Source organism: Balaenoptera acutorostrata, chromosome 2 (genome assembly GCF_949987535.1).
Source record: "Balaenoptera acutorostrata chromosome 2, mBalAcu1.1, whole genome shotgun sequence".
Lineage (NCBI taxonomy): Eukaryota > Metazoa > Chordata > Mammalia > Artiodactyla > Balaenopteridae > Balaenoptera > Balaenoptera acutorostrata.
In genome coordinates, this window is record NC_080065.1 from 128,080,345 (window position 1) to 128,099,010 (window position 18,666).

At 40.1% G+C, this 18,666-nt stretch overlaps 1 protein-coding gene across 4 annotated transcripts in view; it reads left to right on the plus strand.

Annotated features, from left to right (window-relative positions):
* ARHGAP26 (Rho GTPase activating protein 26) overlaps positions 1 to 18,666 on the plus strand; it is a 472,115-nt gene that overhangs the window by 284,310 nt on the left and 169,139 nt on the right. For all 4 annotated transcript variants that reach the window (XM_057540933.1, XM_057540934.1, XM_057540935.1 and 1 more), the window contains exons 15-17: positions 13,961 to 14,048; positions 15,734 to 15,792; positions 17,542 to 17,647. In XM_057540933.1, coding sequence (XP_057396916.1) covers positions 13,961 to 14,048; positions 15,734 to 15,792; positions 17,542 to 17,647 — 253 coding nt within the window. The remainder of the gene's footprint in view (positions 1 to 13,960; positions 14,049 to 15,733; positions 15,793 to 17,541; positions 17,648 to 18,666) is intronic.

Sequence of the window (18,666 nt, forward strand, 5' to 3'; positions counted from 1 at the left end):
TATGTTACCAATATTATTTTTCAGATTATCATCTTGAACTTTATTTATGGTACTTTTGTTTTTGTTTTGTCTTATGAATATTTAAAATTTTCATGAAGTCAAATCTTTTATGAAGTCAGTCTTTTTCATAGATGGATTATGCCCTAAAAGACCTTACCCGTTTCAGGACTACAAAAACTTTTTATTTTCCTTGAAATCCATCTGGAATATATTCATGCAAAAAGGAAACTTAACTCTCCTTTTCCTCAAATACTTATCTGATTGACAAATAACCATGTAAGGAGAAAATTTCTCCCTTTCCACTACTTTAAATATCACCATATAGTCATTCTCTTATACATGTTGGGGTCCAGTGAAGGAATTTTCACACGTATTTTTCTAAAGGAAAACAAATTCTTTTTCTGTTTGTTATTCTGCAATTCTCAGTCTTTAAAAAAATAAATCGTCTTCATTTTTCATCTTTTAATGTTTGTTCTTCTCTTGATTCTTTGCATTATAGCAAAATTCTAAAACTTGCACCCTATATCCATGCCATTTATTTAAATTTCTTTTGGGCTGATTTTTTTTTTGCTGCTTATAATGCAAATTTTAATTTCGTAATTGAATTTTCAGTGTTTTTACTAACTTATTTAGCTCTTTTCATTTCTACCTTTCAGCTATCACCTTTATTATTTCACTCTGTTCGTTTTTTTGCTTTGATTTCTTATTTCACAGCATCCATATTTTTCTGAATTTTATTTATAATACAGAACAGATGCTTTCTGACATGTTTTTAGAGTGCTCTGGTTTCTGTGTTTCATGAAAAGTATTTTATCAGCTTTTTTATCTTCTTTTTCATTAAACCTGAACACAGAGACGTTTATAAATCTTTGCAGTTAACTTCACTGTGGGTAGATTCTCCTCTCTCTGCTGCAGTTTTCCTGAGTCCTGTTAGAATCAGCCTCTCACCTGATATTAGAACACTGTTGTACATGGTTCCGTCCAACTTTCTGGCGCTCTTAAATCTTTCGTTTAGTGTGGACCTACCTGTACTCATGAAAAGATTTCTCCTGGTTCTGCTATTTGGTCATGGCTCTGGGAGAAGTGGAGTTACTTCCTGGTTAATCTGAAGTGTGCTGTGGTTCTTCACTTGTCACTCTCATGTTTCTTCTAGGACCTTCCCCTTCTGAATTCACTTCCCTTTATATAAGCAGACACCCCTCCACTTCTGTCCCAGTCTCATTCTCATTTCACTGCCCGGATCGTAATCTCAGGATACTGAGCTGTGCTCTGGTGGCTTCGGCTATACTTTAGGGTGGGCGGAAGGACGTCGCCTATCGCATTGTTCCCCCAGGTGGGTCTTCCTCCGGGCTTCACCTGAGCTTTGCCTGGTGGATATTCCTCTCGGGACAGGCAGAACGTTTACTGTGAGCCTCATTTTCTGTGCTGTTGAAACTTTCTGTCCCTTTGTGTGTGTATGTGTGTGTGTCTTTATTAGTTTCTCACAGTGGTGGTGAAGGAATGCAAGTTTAGTGTTGCTATTTTTTCTCTTCTTATCCTGTAACTTTTTCCGGTTTTGTTTTGATTTTGTTTTTTGTTTGTTTGTTTGTTTTACTAATGTTTAAAGTCAGGTTGGTGCTATAGAGAACACATGGAAGGTATTAAATTGTGATGCTTTAAAGCACCAAGTTACAGTAGCATGCCTCACCCACTGATATCTGATCCAGCCATGAACCATCCTTCTGACTCCTCTGGGACCTTCATTTCTCACACCCTTTCACAGCACGGCATAAATAAAAGCAAGCAAGAGCTTCTTCCCTAAGAAACCCTAAAGTAATAGATATTTTTCATGACAACTTCTAAGACCTAAAGGCTTGCAGAAACAGCCCCAAGGTTTGAAGACTAGCCTCATGGAAGCGGCAGAGTCATGCACGTTGTATACTTCCAATTTTAGCCACCAGTAAAGGGGAGCAGACAAATGATGACCAGGACTGGGAGAGAGTAGACTGCTTGGATGAAGGATTGATCCTTCTGGGAACTAGTAAGGTCTATTAACCACAGTCTGGACTTCCCAGAGAATGGAGACCACAGATGGATGCTCACCTTCCTGTCTGCTCCTCCCACTGTCGTCTTTGCTTATAGGGATGCTTCAGGCAGGTTCTCCTAAGACAGGGACTTGAGACAGCAGTAGCTTTTGGATCTCAGAACAGAAGTGGCTGTAAGTACTCTGGATTCTTAGGCACTAGATATGGAAGGTGTTTAAAGTTTTTCAGAGGTACAACTTTTATAATCAGAAAAAATTTGATAAGCAGATTTGCTTATCAAATTGCTAAGTATTAAATCTAGCCTTGCAAGAATTGCCTGTAGAAGAACAATTGCCTATAAGAATTGCCTGTAAGAATTGCCTTGCAAGAATTGCCTGTAAAAGAAGTCTTATTTTACACAGAGGATAGTATACTTACATGAACAACTTCCTCAAAGATGTAATGGAGATGGAGGATGTGAAAGGCTCAAGAAGAGTTTAGAAGAAGACAAACAAAATACAACTAATGTTTAAATGCAGGAAAGCAAGACGATATTTTCTTTGGAATGATATATAGGTCAGTGGAACAGACAGGAGAATCTAGAAATAGGACCCACTCATATATGGTCAATTGATCTGTGATAAAGGTGTCAGAGTAATTCAATAGGGAAAGGACATTTGTTTCAACAAATGGTACTAGTACAATTGGACATCCATATGAGAAAAAAATAAATTCAACCCTTATCTTAAACTATATACAAAAACTAACTCAAAATAGATTATAGTCCTAAACCTAAGGGATAAAACTATTAAACTTCAAGAAGAAAACACACAAAGCAGGAACCATAAAAGAAAAATCTCATAAACTGAACTTTACCCAAATAAAAAAAAGCTTCTGCTCCTAAAAATATATTAAGAAAGAGAAAAGCCAAGCTACAAGAGAAAATATTTGCAAAATATGTATCTGATAAGTGATTTGTATCCAGAATGTATTAAAAATAACTCCTGCAATTCAGTAGTCAGAATGTAACCACCCCAGTTTTTAAAATGGACACAAGATTTGAACAAACAGTTCACCAAAGAAAATACACAGATGGCCCAAAAGTACATGAAAAGATGACCAACATCAGTAGTCATTAAGGAAAAGCAAATTTTAACAATGAGTTATTTCTACACACCTACTAGAATAGCTAAAATTTCAAAATTAAACACATGACCATATCATGTGTTGATGAAGATGTGAAGCAACTAGAGTTCTCCTCTTGGCTGGTGGGAACGCAAAATGGCCCAACTGTTTTGGAAAACCATTTGGAAGTTTTGATAAAGTTAAACATATTTATCATATGACCCACTCCTACATATTTGTACCCAGTTCCACTCCTAGGTATTTACCCAAGAGATGAAAATGTAGTCCATAAGACCTGAATGCAAATATTTACAGCTGCTTTATTTGTAACAGCCAAAAACTGGAAACAACCCAAAGTCTACCAACTGGTCAGTGGATATGTCCATAAAATTGAATAGTGCTCAGTAATAAAAGGAACAAACTACTGGCCTATGTAACAACACGGATGGATTTCACAAGTATTATGCTATGGAAAGTGGTTGCCAGGGGCTAGAGATGGAGGGAGAGGGGATTGGCTATGGAGAAAGAGGCACAGGAGAATTTTGTGGGGGGGGGGCCTGATGACAATGACTTACATCTTGACTGTGGTGGTGGTTACCCCATGACTGTATATATATTTGTCAAAAATCATGGAAGTGTATACTTTAAAAGGTTGAGTATATCTCAGTAAACTTGACTTTAAAACACACACATAGGAGAGGATTCTCAATTTTCCTCCTCAGTAAAAAATGCAAATTAAAGCAGATGACTTTTTTTTTTTTAACCTATCAGATTGACTAAGATCAAAGTGTTTGATTATACATTGTTGTCAAGGATTTGAGGAAGGAGTCACACTCATGCTTAAATGTAATGGTACAACCTTTGAGAGGTTAATTGAGCAGTATCTTTCAAAATTAAAAATACACATACTTTCTGATCCAGAAATTCCACTTATAGGAATTTTTTCTCTAGGTAAGACATATACAAGGGAACAGGGGTTTATATCATTGTTTACCATAGCAACAACCAGTGAACAACCTTCATCTCCATGAATGGGGGCATTAACCATGGTACAGTGAAGTACTGTAAGGTAGTGTACTTATATGGAACAGTTTCTTAAGATATTGTTAAATGAAAATAGCAGTGCACAGAACGACATCTATAATGTGCTTCCATTTGTGTTTTTAGAAAACTGTACATATTTATAACTGCTTGTTTATGTACATACTGTTAGAGATTGCATACGTGCACAAAACCAGTATTGAGTCATCTCTAGCACAGGAAAGGGTTACCTTTTGATGTTTATCTACTTGTTTTGCTTGATTTTTTTTTTTTGGCAGTGTTCATATATTACCTTCACAATTGAAGAGAAAAAAAATTTTTTTTTTATTTTTGAATTATATATATATATTTTTTATACAGCACATTCTTATTAGTCATCAGTTTTATGCACATCAGTGTATACATGTCAATCCCAATCACCCAATTCAGCACACCACCCCCCTCACCCCCCCGCCACTTTCCACCCTTGGTGTCCATACCTTTGTTCTCTACATCTGTGTCTCAATTTCTGCCCTGCAAACCGGTTCATCTGTACCATTTTTCTAGGTTCCACATATATGTGTTAATATACGATATTTGTTTTCCTCTTTCTGACTTACTTCACTCTGTATGACAGTCTCTAGATCCATCCACGTCTCAACACCACCCAATTTCATTCCTTTTTATGGCTGAGTAATATTCCACTGTATATATGTACCACATCTTCTTTATCCATTCGTCTGTCAGTGGGCATTTAGGTGGCTTCCATGACCTGGCTATTGTAAATAGTACTGCAATGAACATTGGGGTGCATGTGTCTTTTTGAATTATGGTTTTCTCTGGGTATATGCCCAGTAGTGGGATTGCTGGATCATATGGTAATTTTATTTTTAGTTTTTTAAGGAAACTCCATACTGTTCTCCATAGTGGCTGTATCAATTTACATTCCCACCAACAATGCAAGAGGATTCCCTTTTCTCCACAACCTCTCCAGCATTTGTTGTTTGTAGATTTTCTGATGATGCCCATTCTAACTGGTGTGAGGTGGTACCTCATTGTAGTTTTGATTTGCATTTCTCTACTAATTAGTGATGTTGAGCATTTTTTCATGTGCTTCTTGGCCATCTGTTTGTCTTCTTTGGAGAAACGTCTATTTAGGTCTTCTGCCCATTTTTGGATTGGGTTATTTGTTTTTTTAATAGTGAGCTGCATGAGCTGTTTATATATTTTGGAGATTAATCCTTTGTCTGTTGATTTGTTTGCAAATATTTTCTCCCATTCTGAGGGTTGTCTTTTCGTCTTGTTTATGGTTTCCTTTGCTGTGCAAAAGCTTTGAGGTTTCATTAGATCCCCTTTGTTTATTTTTGTTTTTATTTCCATTACTCTAGGAGGTGGACCGAAAAAGATCTTGCTGTGATTTATGTCAAAGATTGTTCTTCCTATGTTTTCCTCTAAGAGTTTTATAGTGTCCAGTCTTACATTTAGGTCTCTAATCCATTTTGAGTTTATTTTTGTGTATGGTGTTAGGGAGTGTTCTAATTTCATTCTTTTACATGTAGCTGTCCTGTTTTCCCAGCACCGCTTATTGAAGAGACTGTCTTTTCTCCATTGCATATCATTGCCTCCTTTGTCATAGATTAGTTGACCATATGTGCGTGGGTTTATCTCTGGGCTTTCTACCCTGTTCCATTGATCTATGTTTCTGTTTTTGTGCCAGTACCATATTGTCTTGATTACTGTAGCTTTGTAGTATAGTCTGAAGTCAGGGAGTCTGATTCCTCAGCTCCGTTTCTTTCCCTCAAGACTGCTTTGGCTATTCGGGGTCTTTTGTGTCTCCATACACATTTTAAGATTTTTTCTTCTAGTTCTGTAAAAAATGCCATTGGTAGTGTCATAGGGATTGCATTGAATCTGTAGATTGCTTTGAGTAGTATAGTCATTTTCACAATATTGATTGTTCCAATCCAAGAACATGGTATATCTCTCCATCTGTTGGTATCATCTTTAATTTCTTTCATCAGTATCTTATAGTTTTCTGCATACAGGTCTTTTGTCTCCCTAGGTAGGTTTATTCCTAGGTATTTTATTCTTTTTGTTGCAATGGTAAATGGGAGTGTTTCCTTAATTTCTCTTTCAGATTTTTCATCATTAGTGTATAGGAATGCAAGAGATTTCTGTACATTAATTTTGTATCCTGCAACTTTACCAAATTCATTGATTAGCTCTAGTAGTTTTCTGGTACATCTTTAAGATTCTCTATGTATAGTATCATGTCATCTGCAAACAATGACAGTTTTACTTCTTCTTTTCCAATTTGTATTCCTTTTATTTCTTTTTCTTCTCTGATTGCCGTGGCTAGGGCTTCCAGAACTATGTTGAATAATAGTGGTGAGAGTGGGCATCCTTTTCTTGTTCCTGATCTTAGAGGAAATGCTTTCAGTTTTTCACCATTGAGAATGATGTTTGCTGTGGGTTTGTTGTATATGGCCTTTTTTTTTTTTTTTTTAAATAATTATTTATTTATTTATTTTGGCTGTGTTGGGTCTTTGTTTCTGTGCGAGGGCTTTCTCCAGTTGCTGCAAGCGGGGGCCACTCTTCATCGTGGTGAGCAGGCCTCTCACTATTACGACCTCTCTTGTTGCGGAGCACAGGCTCCAGACGCGCAGGCTCAGCAATTGTGGCTCATGGGCCTAGTCGCTCCGCGGCATGTGGGATCTTCCCAGACCAGGGCTCGAACCCGTGTCCGCTGCATTGGCAGGCAGACTCTCAACCACTGCGCCACCAGGGAAGCCCTTTTGTATATGGCCTTTATTATGTTGAGGTAGGTACCCACTACGCCCACTTTCTGAAGAGTTTTTATCGTAGATGGGTGTTGAATTTTGTCAAAAGCTTTTTCTGCATCTATTGAGATGGTCATATGGTTTTTCTTCTTCAATTTCTTAATATGGTGCATCACATTGATTAATTTGCATATATTGAAGAATCCTTGCATCCCTGGGATAAATCCCACTTGATCATGGTGTATGATCCTTTTAATGTGTTGTTGGATTCTGTTTGCTAGTATTTTGTTGAGGATTTTTACATCTTTATTCATCAGTGATATTGGTCTGTAATTTTCTTTTTTTGTGATATCTTTGTCTGGTTTTGGTATCAGGATGATGGTGGCCTCATAGAATGAGTTTGGGAGTATTCCTTCCTCTGTAATTTTTTGGAAGAGTTTGAGAAGGATGGGTGTTAGCTCATCTCTAAATGTTTGATAGAATTCACCTGTGAAGCCATCTGGTCCTGGGCTTTTGTTTGTTGGAAGAATTTTAATCACAGTTTCAATTTCATTACTTGTGATTAGTCTGTTCATATTTTCTATCTCTTCCTGGTTCTGTCTTGGAAGGTTGTACCTTTCTAAGAATTTGTCCGTTTCTTCCAGGTTGTCCATTTTATTGGCATAGAGGTGCTTGTAGTAGTCTCTTAGGATGGTTTGTATTTCTGTGGTGTCTGTTGTAACTCCTCCTTTTTCATTTCTAATTTCATTGATTTGAGTCCTCTCCCTCTTTTTCTTGATGAGTCTGGCTAATGCTTTATCAATTCTGTTTATCTTCTCAAAGAACGAGCTTTTAGTATTATTGATCTTTGTTATTGTTTTCTTTGTTTCTATTTCATTTATTTCTGCTCTGATCTTTATGATGTCGTTCCTTCTACTAACTTTGGGTTTTGTTTGTTCTTCTTTCTCTAATTCCTTTAGGTGTAAGGTTAGATTGTTTATTAGAGATTTTTCTTGTTCCTTGAGGTAGGCTTGTATAGCTATAAACTTCCCTCTTAGAACTGCTTTTGCTGCATCTCATAGGTTTTGGATAATCGTATTTTCATTGTCATTTGTCTCTAGGTTTTTTTTTTTTTAATGTAAAGCCTTTTTTTTTTTTAATATTTATTCATTTATTTATGGCTGTGTTGGGTCCTTGTTTCTGTGCGAGGGCTTCCCCTAGTTGCGGCAAGTGGGGACCACTCCTCATCGCAGTGCGCGGGCCTCCCACTATCGCGGCCTCTCCCGTTGCGGAGCACAGGCTCCAGACGCACAGGCTCAGCAATTGTGGCTCACGGGCCCAGCCGCTCCGCGGCATGTGGGATCTTCGCAGACCAGGGCCCGAACCCGTGCCCCCTGCATCGGCAGGCAGACTCTCAACCACTGCGCCACCAGGGAAGCCCTCTCTAGGTATTTTTTGATTTCCTCTTTGATTTCTTCAACGATCTCTTGGTTATTTAGTAACGTATTGTTTAACCTCTATGTGTTTCTATTTTTTACAGGTTTTTTCCTGTAATTGATATCTACTCTTATATCGTTGTGGTCAGAAAAGATGCTTGATATGATTTCAATTTTCTTAAATTTACTGGGGCTTGATTTGTGACCCAAGATGTCATCTATCCTGGATAATGTTCCGTGCGCACTTGAAAAGAAAGTGTAATTTGCTGTTTTTGGATGGAATGTCCTATAAATATCAATTAAATCTATCTGGTCTATTGTGTCATTTAAAGCTTCTGTTTCCTTATTTATTTTCATTTTGGATGATCTGTCCATTGGTGTAAGTGAGATGTTAAAGTCCCCCACTATTATTGTGTTACTGTCGATTTCCTCTTTTATAGCTGTTAGCAGTTGCCTTATGTATTGAGGTGCTCCTATGTTGGGTGCATACAAATTTATAATTGTTATATCTTCTTCTTGGATTGATCCCTTGATCATTATGTAGTGTCCTTCCTTGTCTCTTGTAACATTCTTTATTTTAATGTCTATTTTATCTGATATGAGTATTGCTACTCCAGCTTTCTTTTGATTTCCATTTGCATGGAATATCTTTTTCCATCCCCTCACTTTCAGTCTGTATGTGTCCCTAGGTCTGAAGTGGTTCTGTTGTAGACAGCATATATATGGGTCTTGTTTTTGTCTCCATTCAGCGAGCCTGTGTCTTTTGGTTGGAGCATTTACTCCATTCATGTTTAGGGTAATTATCGATATGTATGTTCCTGTGACCATTTTCTTAATTGTCTTGGGTTTGTTTTTGTAGGTCCTTTTCTTCTGTGGTGTTTCCCACTTAGAGAAGTTCCTTTAGCATTTGCTGTAGAGCTGGTTTGGTGGTGCTGAATTCTCTTAGCTTTTGCTTGTCTGTAAAGCTTTTGATTTCTCCATCAAGTCTGAATGACATCCTTGCTGGGTAGAGTAATCTTGGTTGTAGGTTCTTCCCTTTCATCACTTTAAGTGTATCATGCCACTCCCTTCTGGCTTGTAGAGTTTCTGTTGAGAAATCAGCTGCTAACCTTATGGGAGTTCCCTTGTGTGTTATTTGTCATTTTTCCCTTGCTGCTTTCAATAATTTTTCTTTGTGTTTAATTTTTGCCAATTTGATTACTATGTGTCTCAGCGTGTTATCCAGAATGGGACTCTCTGCGCTTCCTGGACTTGGATGGCTATTTCCTTTCCCATGTTAGGGAAGTTTTCGACTATAATCTCTTCAAATATTTTCTCAGGTCCTTTCTCTCTCTCTTCTCCTTCTGGGACCCCTATAATGTGAATGTTGTTGTGTTTAATGTTGTCCCAGAGGTCTCTTAGGCTGTCTTCATTTCTTTTCATTCTTTTTTCTTTATTCTGTTCCGCAGCAGTGAATTCCACCATTCTGTCTTCCAGGTCACTTATCCGTTCTTCTGCCTCAGTTATTCTGCTATTGATTCCTTCTAGTGTAGTTTTCATTTCAGTTATTGTATTCTTCATCTCTGTCTGTTTGTTCTTTATTTCTTCTAGGTCTTTCTTAAACATTTCTTGCATCTTCTCGATCTTTGCCTCCATTCTTTTTCTGAGGTCCTGGATCATCTTCACTATCATTATTCTGAATTCTTTTTCTGGAAAGTTGCCTATCTCCACTTCATTTAGTTGTTTTTCTAGGGTTTTATCTTGTTCCTTCATCTGGTAGATAGCCCTCTGCCTTTTCATCTTGTCTATCTTTCTGTGAATGTGGTTTTTGTTCCACAGGCTGCAGGACTGTAGTTCTTCTTGCTTCTGCTGTCTGCCCTCTGGTGGATGCGGCTATCTAAGAGGCTTGTGCAAGTTTCCTGATGGGAGGGACTGGTGGTGGGTAGAGTTGGGTGTTGCTCTGGTGGGCAGAGCTCAGTTAAACTTTAATCTGCTTGTCTGCTGATGGGTGGGGCTGGGTTCCCTCCCTGTTTGTTATTTGGCCCAAGGCAACCCAGCACTGGAGCCTATCTGGGCTCTTTGGTGGGGCTAATGGTGGACTCTGGGAGGGCTCATGCCAAGGAGTACTTCCCAGAAATTCTTCTGCCAGTGTCCTTGTCCCCACGGTGAGCCACAGCCACCCCCCGCCTCTGCAGGAGACCCTCCAACACTAGCAGGTAGGTCTGGTTGCGTCTCGCCTGCGGTCACTGCTCATTCCCCTGTGTCCCGATGCGCACACTACTTTGTGTGTGCCCTCCAAGAGTGGAGTCTGTTTCCCCCAGTCCTGTCGAAGTCCTGCAATCAAATCCCACTAGCCTTCAAAGTCTGATTCTCTAGGAATTCCTCCTCACATTGCCAGACCCCCAGGTTGGGAAGCCTGACGTGGGGCTCAGAACCTTCACTCCACTGGGTGGCATTTTGTGGCATAAGTGTTCTCCAGTTTGTGGGTCACCCACCCAGCAGTTATGGGATTTGATTTTACTCTGCGCCCCTCCTACCGTCTCATTGTGGCTTCTCCTTTGTCTTTGGATGTGGGGTATCTTTTTTGGTGAGTTCCAGTGTCCTCCTGTCAGAGATTGTCCAGCAGCTAGTTGTGATTCTGGTGTTCTCGCAAGGGGGAGTGAGAGCACATCCTTCTTCTCCGCCATATTGGTTCAGGGCACATCAACTTTAATTTTGATACATTATAGTGTGTCATTAGGAGATTAGGAGTACATAGGCGACTTTCCTACTCCCATCCTCCAGAAGGTCCTTAGTGTCTTTGTCAGGAGCACAGCAGTGGACCTGGGTCTTGTCTGATCCAGTGTGACATTTCTAAGACTACTTCCCCTTGTAACCACCACTTCCAGTCCACATCTCCTGGTTTTCTGAATTCACGTGGGAGTAGCTTGCAGAGGAAATGCACTCATTTGGCTGTATCCGCATGATGCCTTTTTGTACATTGGACTGCTCCTCTAGCTCTGGTCAGTGTTACTAAGTCCACAATGGTCAAGTGACCTGGTTAGGAGATATGTACTGAGTTCTGAAGAAAATTGTCAAATATGTCTCTGCATCATATGCCAGGAAGCTTCTGTAAGTGAAGGGAGCATCGATAGGGAGGGATGGCAATTGGCGACGGTGTCTGAAAACGGGGTAGCTTGGGAGGCTGTATTCAGTTTAGTTTGGACATTAAATGAATTGAAATGGACGTGCTCAAGTTATGAACCTTGCCTCATCAGTGCTATAAAAACCCCTTTAGCCGGGCTGTAATTTGACTCTCCTCTCTGTAATGTTATACAATATTCCTATGGTTACAGAGCCTGAATAAGTGGAAGCTAATCATTAGTTTGCTAAATGTGGTTCATGGAACAGTTCACAACTCCCAGACCTGCCAACTGCTGCTTGTTTAGTGTCCTGTTCGCTCTTCTTGGGTAGAAGTTGGTTTGTTCCACAGAAAAATGTACAGTAACATTTGTCTCGCGTCCAGGAACCACACACTATGGCAGCTCTCCATGCTTCTTGGAGATGTGGAGGGAAAAAGGTCACACTAAGCAAAGTTTTTTGGTGCATACACTTCCACAGGAAGAAACCATTAAAGGAGTGGGAGATGGCAAAGCAAGAAAAGAATTAAAGCTGGAGAGGTTTTGGATATTTGGAAAACCATACTTTGTTACTTTTCAGAAATTTGCTGTGATTGAACTCTGGAGTTTACAATTCTGTGGCCCTAGAAATAAAATCATGCTCTTTAGGTTCTTCCTTGTTTGTTTCATATGACAAGACAGGCTTCATTATTGACCAGGATCACCTGCAAATAAACAGCCGTGCTGCCATTAGGAGCCAAACACTTATTGAACCAGGGCCCTATCCTCTCATCTTGCATTGTGTGTTAGGGGAACACACTGAGAGCAGTAGGTACCAGCTGGATTTGTGTCCTTACTTGGGGATTAGGGCCTAAATCCTTAAGGCACTCGTGATTATTTGGCCTCTTCCTACTAGGATGAAAGTGGGTTCTTTCCCAGTTAATAGAAAATGTGTTGTGCCCACCTGTGACTCATTCCCCTTCCCAGCTGAAAGGCCGTGGGCCCTGCAGAAGGAACCTGTTTCTTCTCAGAGACTGTCCAGAAAGAGACAGTCTAGTGGCTGTCTCTACTATATCATTTAGACCTCTGAATTATAAGAAACAGAAAAGCTGACCTCAACTAGCTTAAGGAAAAAGGGAATTTATTGGCTTACGTGATTAAAAAGGCATGGCGAGACGCAAGGGCTCAAACCATGTCACCCAGACCTGCTCTCTCTGCCTCTCTCATCTTGGCTGTGTCGGTCAGGCTCTACTCTCAGGCTTCACGCAGTGGCACCTAGAGCAGCAGTATAACCTCCCAGTGCAAGCACAGCAGCAGACAGCAGGTATCTCTTACCCTGTCCTGGAAAAGTCCTGGATTTCATGCTGCCCAGTCCTGGACCATCCCTGAACCAGTCCCGGGGTCCAGAGACATCTCATTCCCCACCCCTGGAAGGGTGGGGCCTCACCTGAGTAGGTGTGAGAAAAGGGTAGCAGCCCAGCTGAAAACAGGAACGGGAGCTGGGAGGCAAATCGCCAGAAGCTGGATTCTCCCTTCAATGCACTGAGAGACTCTACTTCCAACCACCTCGCCAGCCAGAAGACGGAGGTCTGCTGGTTTGTGAAACAGTTCAGCCTCTGCCTCGTACTCTCACCTGCCTGTGTGCCGCTCAGAAAGACTACAAGAATTATTTCTTCTTTTACAGTACACATTTATCTGAAATACACACATTTGTTTGGAAGTCCACACAAGAGGAAACAAAGGAAGAAATGATCAGGAGTTGATATCATTATGGTGGTTTTGTTGCACGTCTTGGTTTAGGGCAATTTAAAATAGATAAGTAATGGAATCAAGTCATAGTTTAGAAAATATAAAAACCACAATTCTACCACTCTAACCTTACCACTCTTTTCATTGTAGAGTATTTCCTTTCAGCCTTTGTTCATTTGAGTTTCTCACAAACTTTTAAATCTTTTTTTTTTTTTGCTTGACATTACATGATAATTCAGGCATTTTCCATTTTGCTATATAGTTATCATTATCATGTAAATGCAACATGATATTCCATCAGGAATATACCATGATGAACTTAATCATTCTATCATGGGCTATTTAGGTTGTTCTTTTAAAATTTGTTCTGCTAAAAAAAAAAAATTGTTCTGCTGTTATCAAGAGCAATGTATGTTGAACATTTGGGATGTGTGTAACTTTCTCATGCCTTATCTTATTTCCTGAGGATGGGTTGTGAGAAGTGGGATTACTGCTTCAAAGTGTATAAACCTTTTTAGGACTTGATACGTATTGCCAAATTACTTTTCAAATCTGTTGCATTTATCTCATCTGCCTCCAGCAGTTTCTTAGAGGATCAGTTTCATTGCATTTTTGCCAGCAGTAGATATTTGGATTTTTAAACATTTTTCTAATTTAATGAGGAAAAAAATAGGTGTCCTTTTTTACTTTGGATTTCTTTGTTTAGTAGGGAGGTTGAATGCTTTTATGTATGCTTGTTTTTTAGCTGTATTTTCTGCTCTGTTTTACCCGTTGTCTTTTCTTCATTTTAGACCCCAAAACAGCTTCTGAAACAGAAACGGATATCTGTGCCGAGTGGGAGATAAAGACCATCACTAGCGCTTTGAAAACCTACCTAAGGTAGGGACTTTCCATTTGCGGGGCATGGTGCCAGCTTGTTATCACGCAATCAGGAAGAAAGTTTTATTTTCAGCCTCCAGAGAGCTGTTGGGTGGGTGTTTGAGATGTGGAAACAGCTTATGTGTGGGTACCATTAGCTCAGCTGGTCCAACCGATTATAAATCATCCCTAGTTGATGGGTTGCCATTGTGCAATGGTGCCATGAGTGATTTAGGAAGCTTTGCTGTTTTTGAGAAGCCACTATGACGATTAGCCTTTAACAGAACCTCAAATGTGGTATTCCCTGCAATCCCTGAATAATCTGCTAAGAAAACAAGGAATTGCGTATCCTATTCTGTTGAGAATGCGTGATTACATACCCTACGTATTTGGGGAGCTCTGCGCCTTGCACAGATAGAGTATACTGCTGGCCTTGCTCCTCAAAAATGAGAACTTAATGGCGCTCCTTTTTGACTCCTTCTGCTTAGATTGGAGAATATGACTTCATTGGAGAGGAGACTGCTTTCCTTGTAATAATACGTGTAATATTCCTGCTACCTCCCACCCCTCCCTTGGTTATTAAGGGAGTGGGTGATTGACCAGCTGCTCACATCTCAGTTTCCCGAGTAGACTGAAAGCCATGCTGGACGTGAAGTATAGGAGTATTATCGTTCTCCACTGTAGTTCTTCTCACACAGGAAAGTGGGGTCTAGTCTTAAACAGAGAGGAGAACTATAATCACGAATTGCATAAGCATTTGTACAGGTTTGTCAAGATTTAGTTGGCTCGAAAGCCACAGAAAAGGAATTGGTGATGCAGGTTTTATTGGCTGTTGGGGAATTGCTGGAAGGCTCTTGGAGTCAAGAGTAAGATGTCATGCACGTGATGACTAAGAGTTGAAGCAGGGGATCCGATGAGAATAAAATAAAATTCTGAACCAAGAATCATGGATCATCTGTTGAGAAGCTTATCATTTAGACTATCAGTAAAAAAACCCCTCAAGTTTACAGTTAAACATGTTCATAAAACATATTCATATCCCAAATACTACCATTGTAGTTTACACAAAACCAAATGGTAGAGGTTTGTATTTGGTACTTATTTGTGCATGTTGATATTGATTAGCTAATGGACAATAAGTATAAAATATAAATATATTTTAAATAACAGATAAAATTTGATCGTATCATGCCTAATATTAAGGGTTCTAGCCCTTTGGCATTCTGGAGCAACACTCCATAGTGAATTTGCCACAAAAACACCTACAAAAGTCTTGCATAGTGTATCCAGATGAAGTGACTAAGATGCCAGGAAGACGAGAGTTTAAGAGCAGGTGATTGCAAATGTTGGGTTAGTTGCCTGTTTCTCGGACACATCTTAAAATGCTCTTGTGGAGGGCAAGTCACTGACTGAAAAGGAAATCTCTCAGTTTGTGCTAGACTTTTGCATTAGCACTTTTCTGGTTGTGACTCTATGAGACCTAAGTTGTATCCATTCCCTTAAAAAGGAGAAAGAATGAACATTTCAGGTGAAATCTCAGGACCCTTTCAAAAGGGGAACTAAGTTGGACTAAACTGAGTTGCTGTTGTTTGCCCGTGATCTTTGTCTTTGAGAAATGTAATACGGTCTGGCTGTCTCTAGGCTGCTAGGTAGCGAGAATAGGATTGTTTTCATTAAGCTGACTAGTGTGTATCCTTTTATTTCAGAATGCTTCCAGGACCACTCATGATGTACCAGTTTCAAAGAAGTTTCATCAAAGCAGCAAGTAAGTTTTCTTTTCACCACAGTTTTAAGGGGAAAGGAATAGATTTTTCTATTTCAAAGAACAGTCAGTGTCCCAAAATAAGTATTACCTAATCCCTCGTATTCTGCATGTAAACTACCCACATAAACACTCATGAGACTGTCACAGAATAAAAGCGAAACCAAGTCAGATTGCTAAGGGCCTTGTTAGCATGTTGAATTTACAGTCGAGGGGAGAAACTTCAGAAGTGAGTTTGAGTGTGATGGAGAGGTGAGAAAAGCAAGTTCGCCTTTCTAATTTTGATTATTGGAGTTCTAACTCCTTGGGTTTTTTCCAGCCCTGGAGTAGGATTTTTTGGAATGAATCAGACTCTGCCCATTACCTAAATTGAGCATCGGACGTATTTCCCTGAATCTGGCACCATTTATATAACTTCCCAGTTCTCTTTCTATCACGGTTTGCATTTATAGCTTCTGATCATTCTTCAGCTATATCATCTAAGCCCTGAGTGTCCTATTACTGGTATTAAAATACATAGGGTTTAGGTGCAAGCCACCCTAAGTATACTGGACTCTGTCTACGTGGGGCAGGCCACCTGTAAGGGGCAGTAAGATTCTCTGTCAGATTTAAGTCTGGCATAAATCCCCACTGTGCTTTTATGTCCATAGCCTGTGCCTCTCCCTGTTTCCTTTAAGCCATCAGAGTTTGTTTACCCTGGTAGCTACTACTGGCCTAATTTAGGAGTACCTCTGTTCTGGTGGCCTTATCCACACATAGCCATCCCCGTAAAGCAGGAGAAAGATCTGGGAGAAAGCTGGAAGTGAAGATGCTGTTTATGTGATTTCTTTCTCTGAGAAATTCCAAACCCATAGCAACCATTCTCTAATTAAACCTCACCTCAGTCCTATAAATAGGTGTGATGAGTGCCATCAGTGTATTTCCCAGAGAAATGAAGCCACATACCCAAGTTCAACCAAGAGAACGTGGCAGTCCATGATTTAGGTTATAGGTTGGCAGAAACATTTCCTTACTCTATCTGCCATTCCTTTCTTCTCCCAGGCTGGTTGTCACACATGACTTGAGAATAACTGGACATTTCCCTTGATGTCTTTGATGCTGTCTCGAGGTGTTATTTTGACATTTGAGACCCTTGCAAGGCTGTTCACGTACAATTTGTTTATCCCTTGACGAGTGCATAAAGTTCCTTCCTTCCTTGAAACGAAGCTGCCACTCTGTATAGCCAGCTGCTCCCGAGTTTGTTCCTGCTCCAAGTACGCGGCTGACTGGCTTCATTTCATCACATCATCATTCTGGCGTGAACTTTTTGACGGTCATTTATTTTTCACAGTTGCTCGTTCACATGTTTATTTAGCAAACATTTATTGGGCACCAGCCACATACCTATCACCGTGTTAGGCACTGGCTAGAAGGGAAAATGGAGGCCCAGAAGTGTTAACTGACTTGCTAGAAGTCCCTTGCTGAGAACCTCAACTTTTTGATGCCTGTTGGTCTCAGAAGATAATTTCTGATTTTTTAAGGGAGATCAGTCATGTTGACAGACATCTTTTCTTAATGAACTCTGTTACGGAAAGCAGCATTAAAAGCACTTTTAGATCTAGTCGGTCTAGTCACAAGTACACAGAACAGGATCTTATACCTCTGAGAAATCCTCAGTCTCTTGTCCCAACATTTGGTTTCCTCTGATTTTTGTCTTGTAAACTGATTTAACTGTGGCCCTGATCCAGTATTGCCTCCCTCCTTCCTTCACAGAGCTGGAGAACCAGGAGTCACGGGTCTCTGAAATCCACAGCCTTGTTCATCGGCTCCCAGAGAAAAATAGGCAGATGTTACAGCTGCTCATGAACCACTTGGCAAAGTAGGTTTAAGACTGATTGCTGGCCTTTCTCTCAGCCCTGGAAAGTTCTTATCTTAGCACTAAAGCTGGTCTCAGTTCTGCTTATGTTTCCTTCTCCCACTGTTGCATCTGGTATGCTGGAGGCTCAGGAAAGAAATGTGGGAAATATTAACTGCAGTGGGTAACAGCAGCACATGCCAGATGGGCTTTGCAGCGGAGGCTGGGGAGGTGCCCATGCCACCAGGCCACCAGGCAGAGTTTGCAGGGGGGTTTGTGTTCTCGTGATGATCAAGGCCAATAGGAGTGTGTCCTCCATGATACCAGATCACCAAACAGATTTTTCAGGAGTTACATGTTCTTGTGATGATTAAGAGCAAACAGGAATATGTTACAAGTTTACAGACCTTGGATTTGGAATAAAGGGGCCTGGCTTCTAGAGTTGATTCTGTTCTTAACAAGCCACTTAACTAGCGCTGGACAAGCCACTGACCCCTCGATTCCTTAGTTTCTTCATCTGTCAAATATGGGTAGTAGGCTCCCCCTTCTCTATAATGTCATTGATTTTAAATGTTACGTGTATTAAAGCCTTTGAAGAAGTATAAAGAATAGAGGAATTGGCAAATGTCCATTTGCCCTCTGAGAGAATCAAAGAAAATCAGTGGGGGCCTGATTTTCCTGCTAGGAATATTTATACTCTTGGAATGGTTTGGATTTTTTTGTGTATTTACTGTTGCCTGAGCTGCTTTGGATTGGCCTTGCTGATACCCCTTGCTGTATCAGGCATGTGTGTATGTTCTAACCTTGTCTTAACTTTGATGGATGTTCTTTATTGGAGACTAGCGCATAAGAAAAGACAGACTATAACAGTTAACCTAAATTGTTGAACTCTACATGCTGTGGAACTGACGCGTTATAATTTCAGCTCTTACCCATACTTTGTTCTGGCATTAAGTCATGTCTTTGGGATAATTTGATACTCTGCCGAGGGAGATTATGATGATTTGTTTTCATGTTTCTACCAAGCATTTGATATTTTGGAG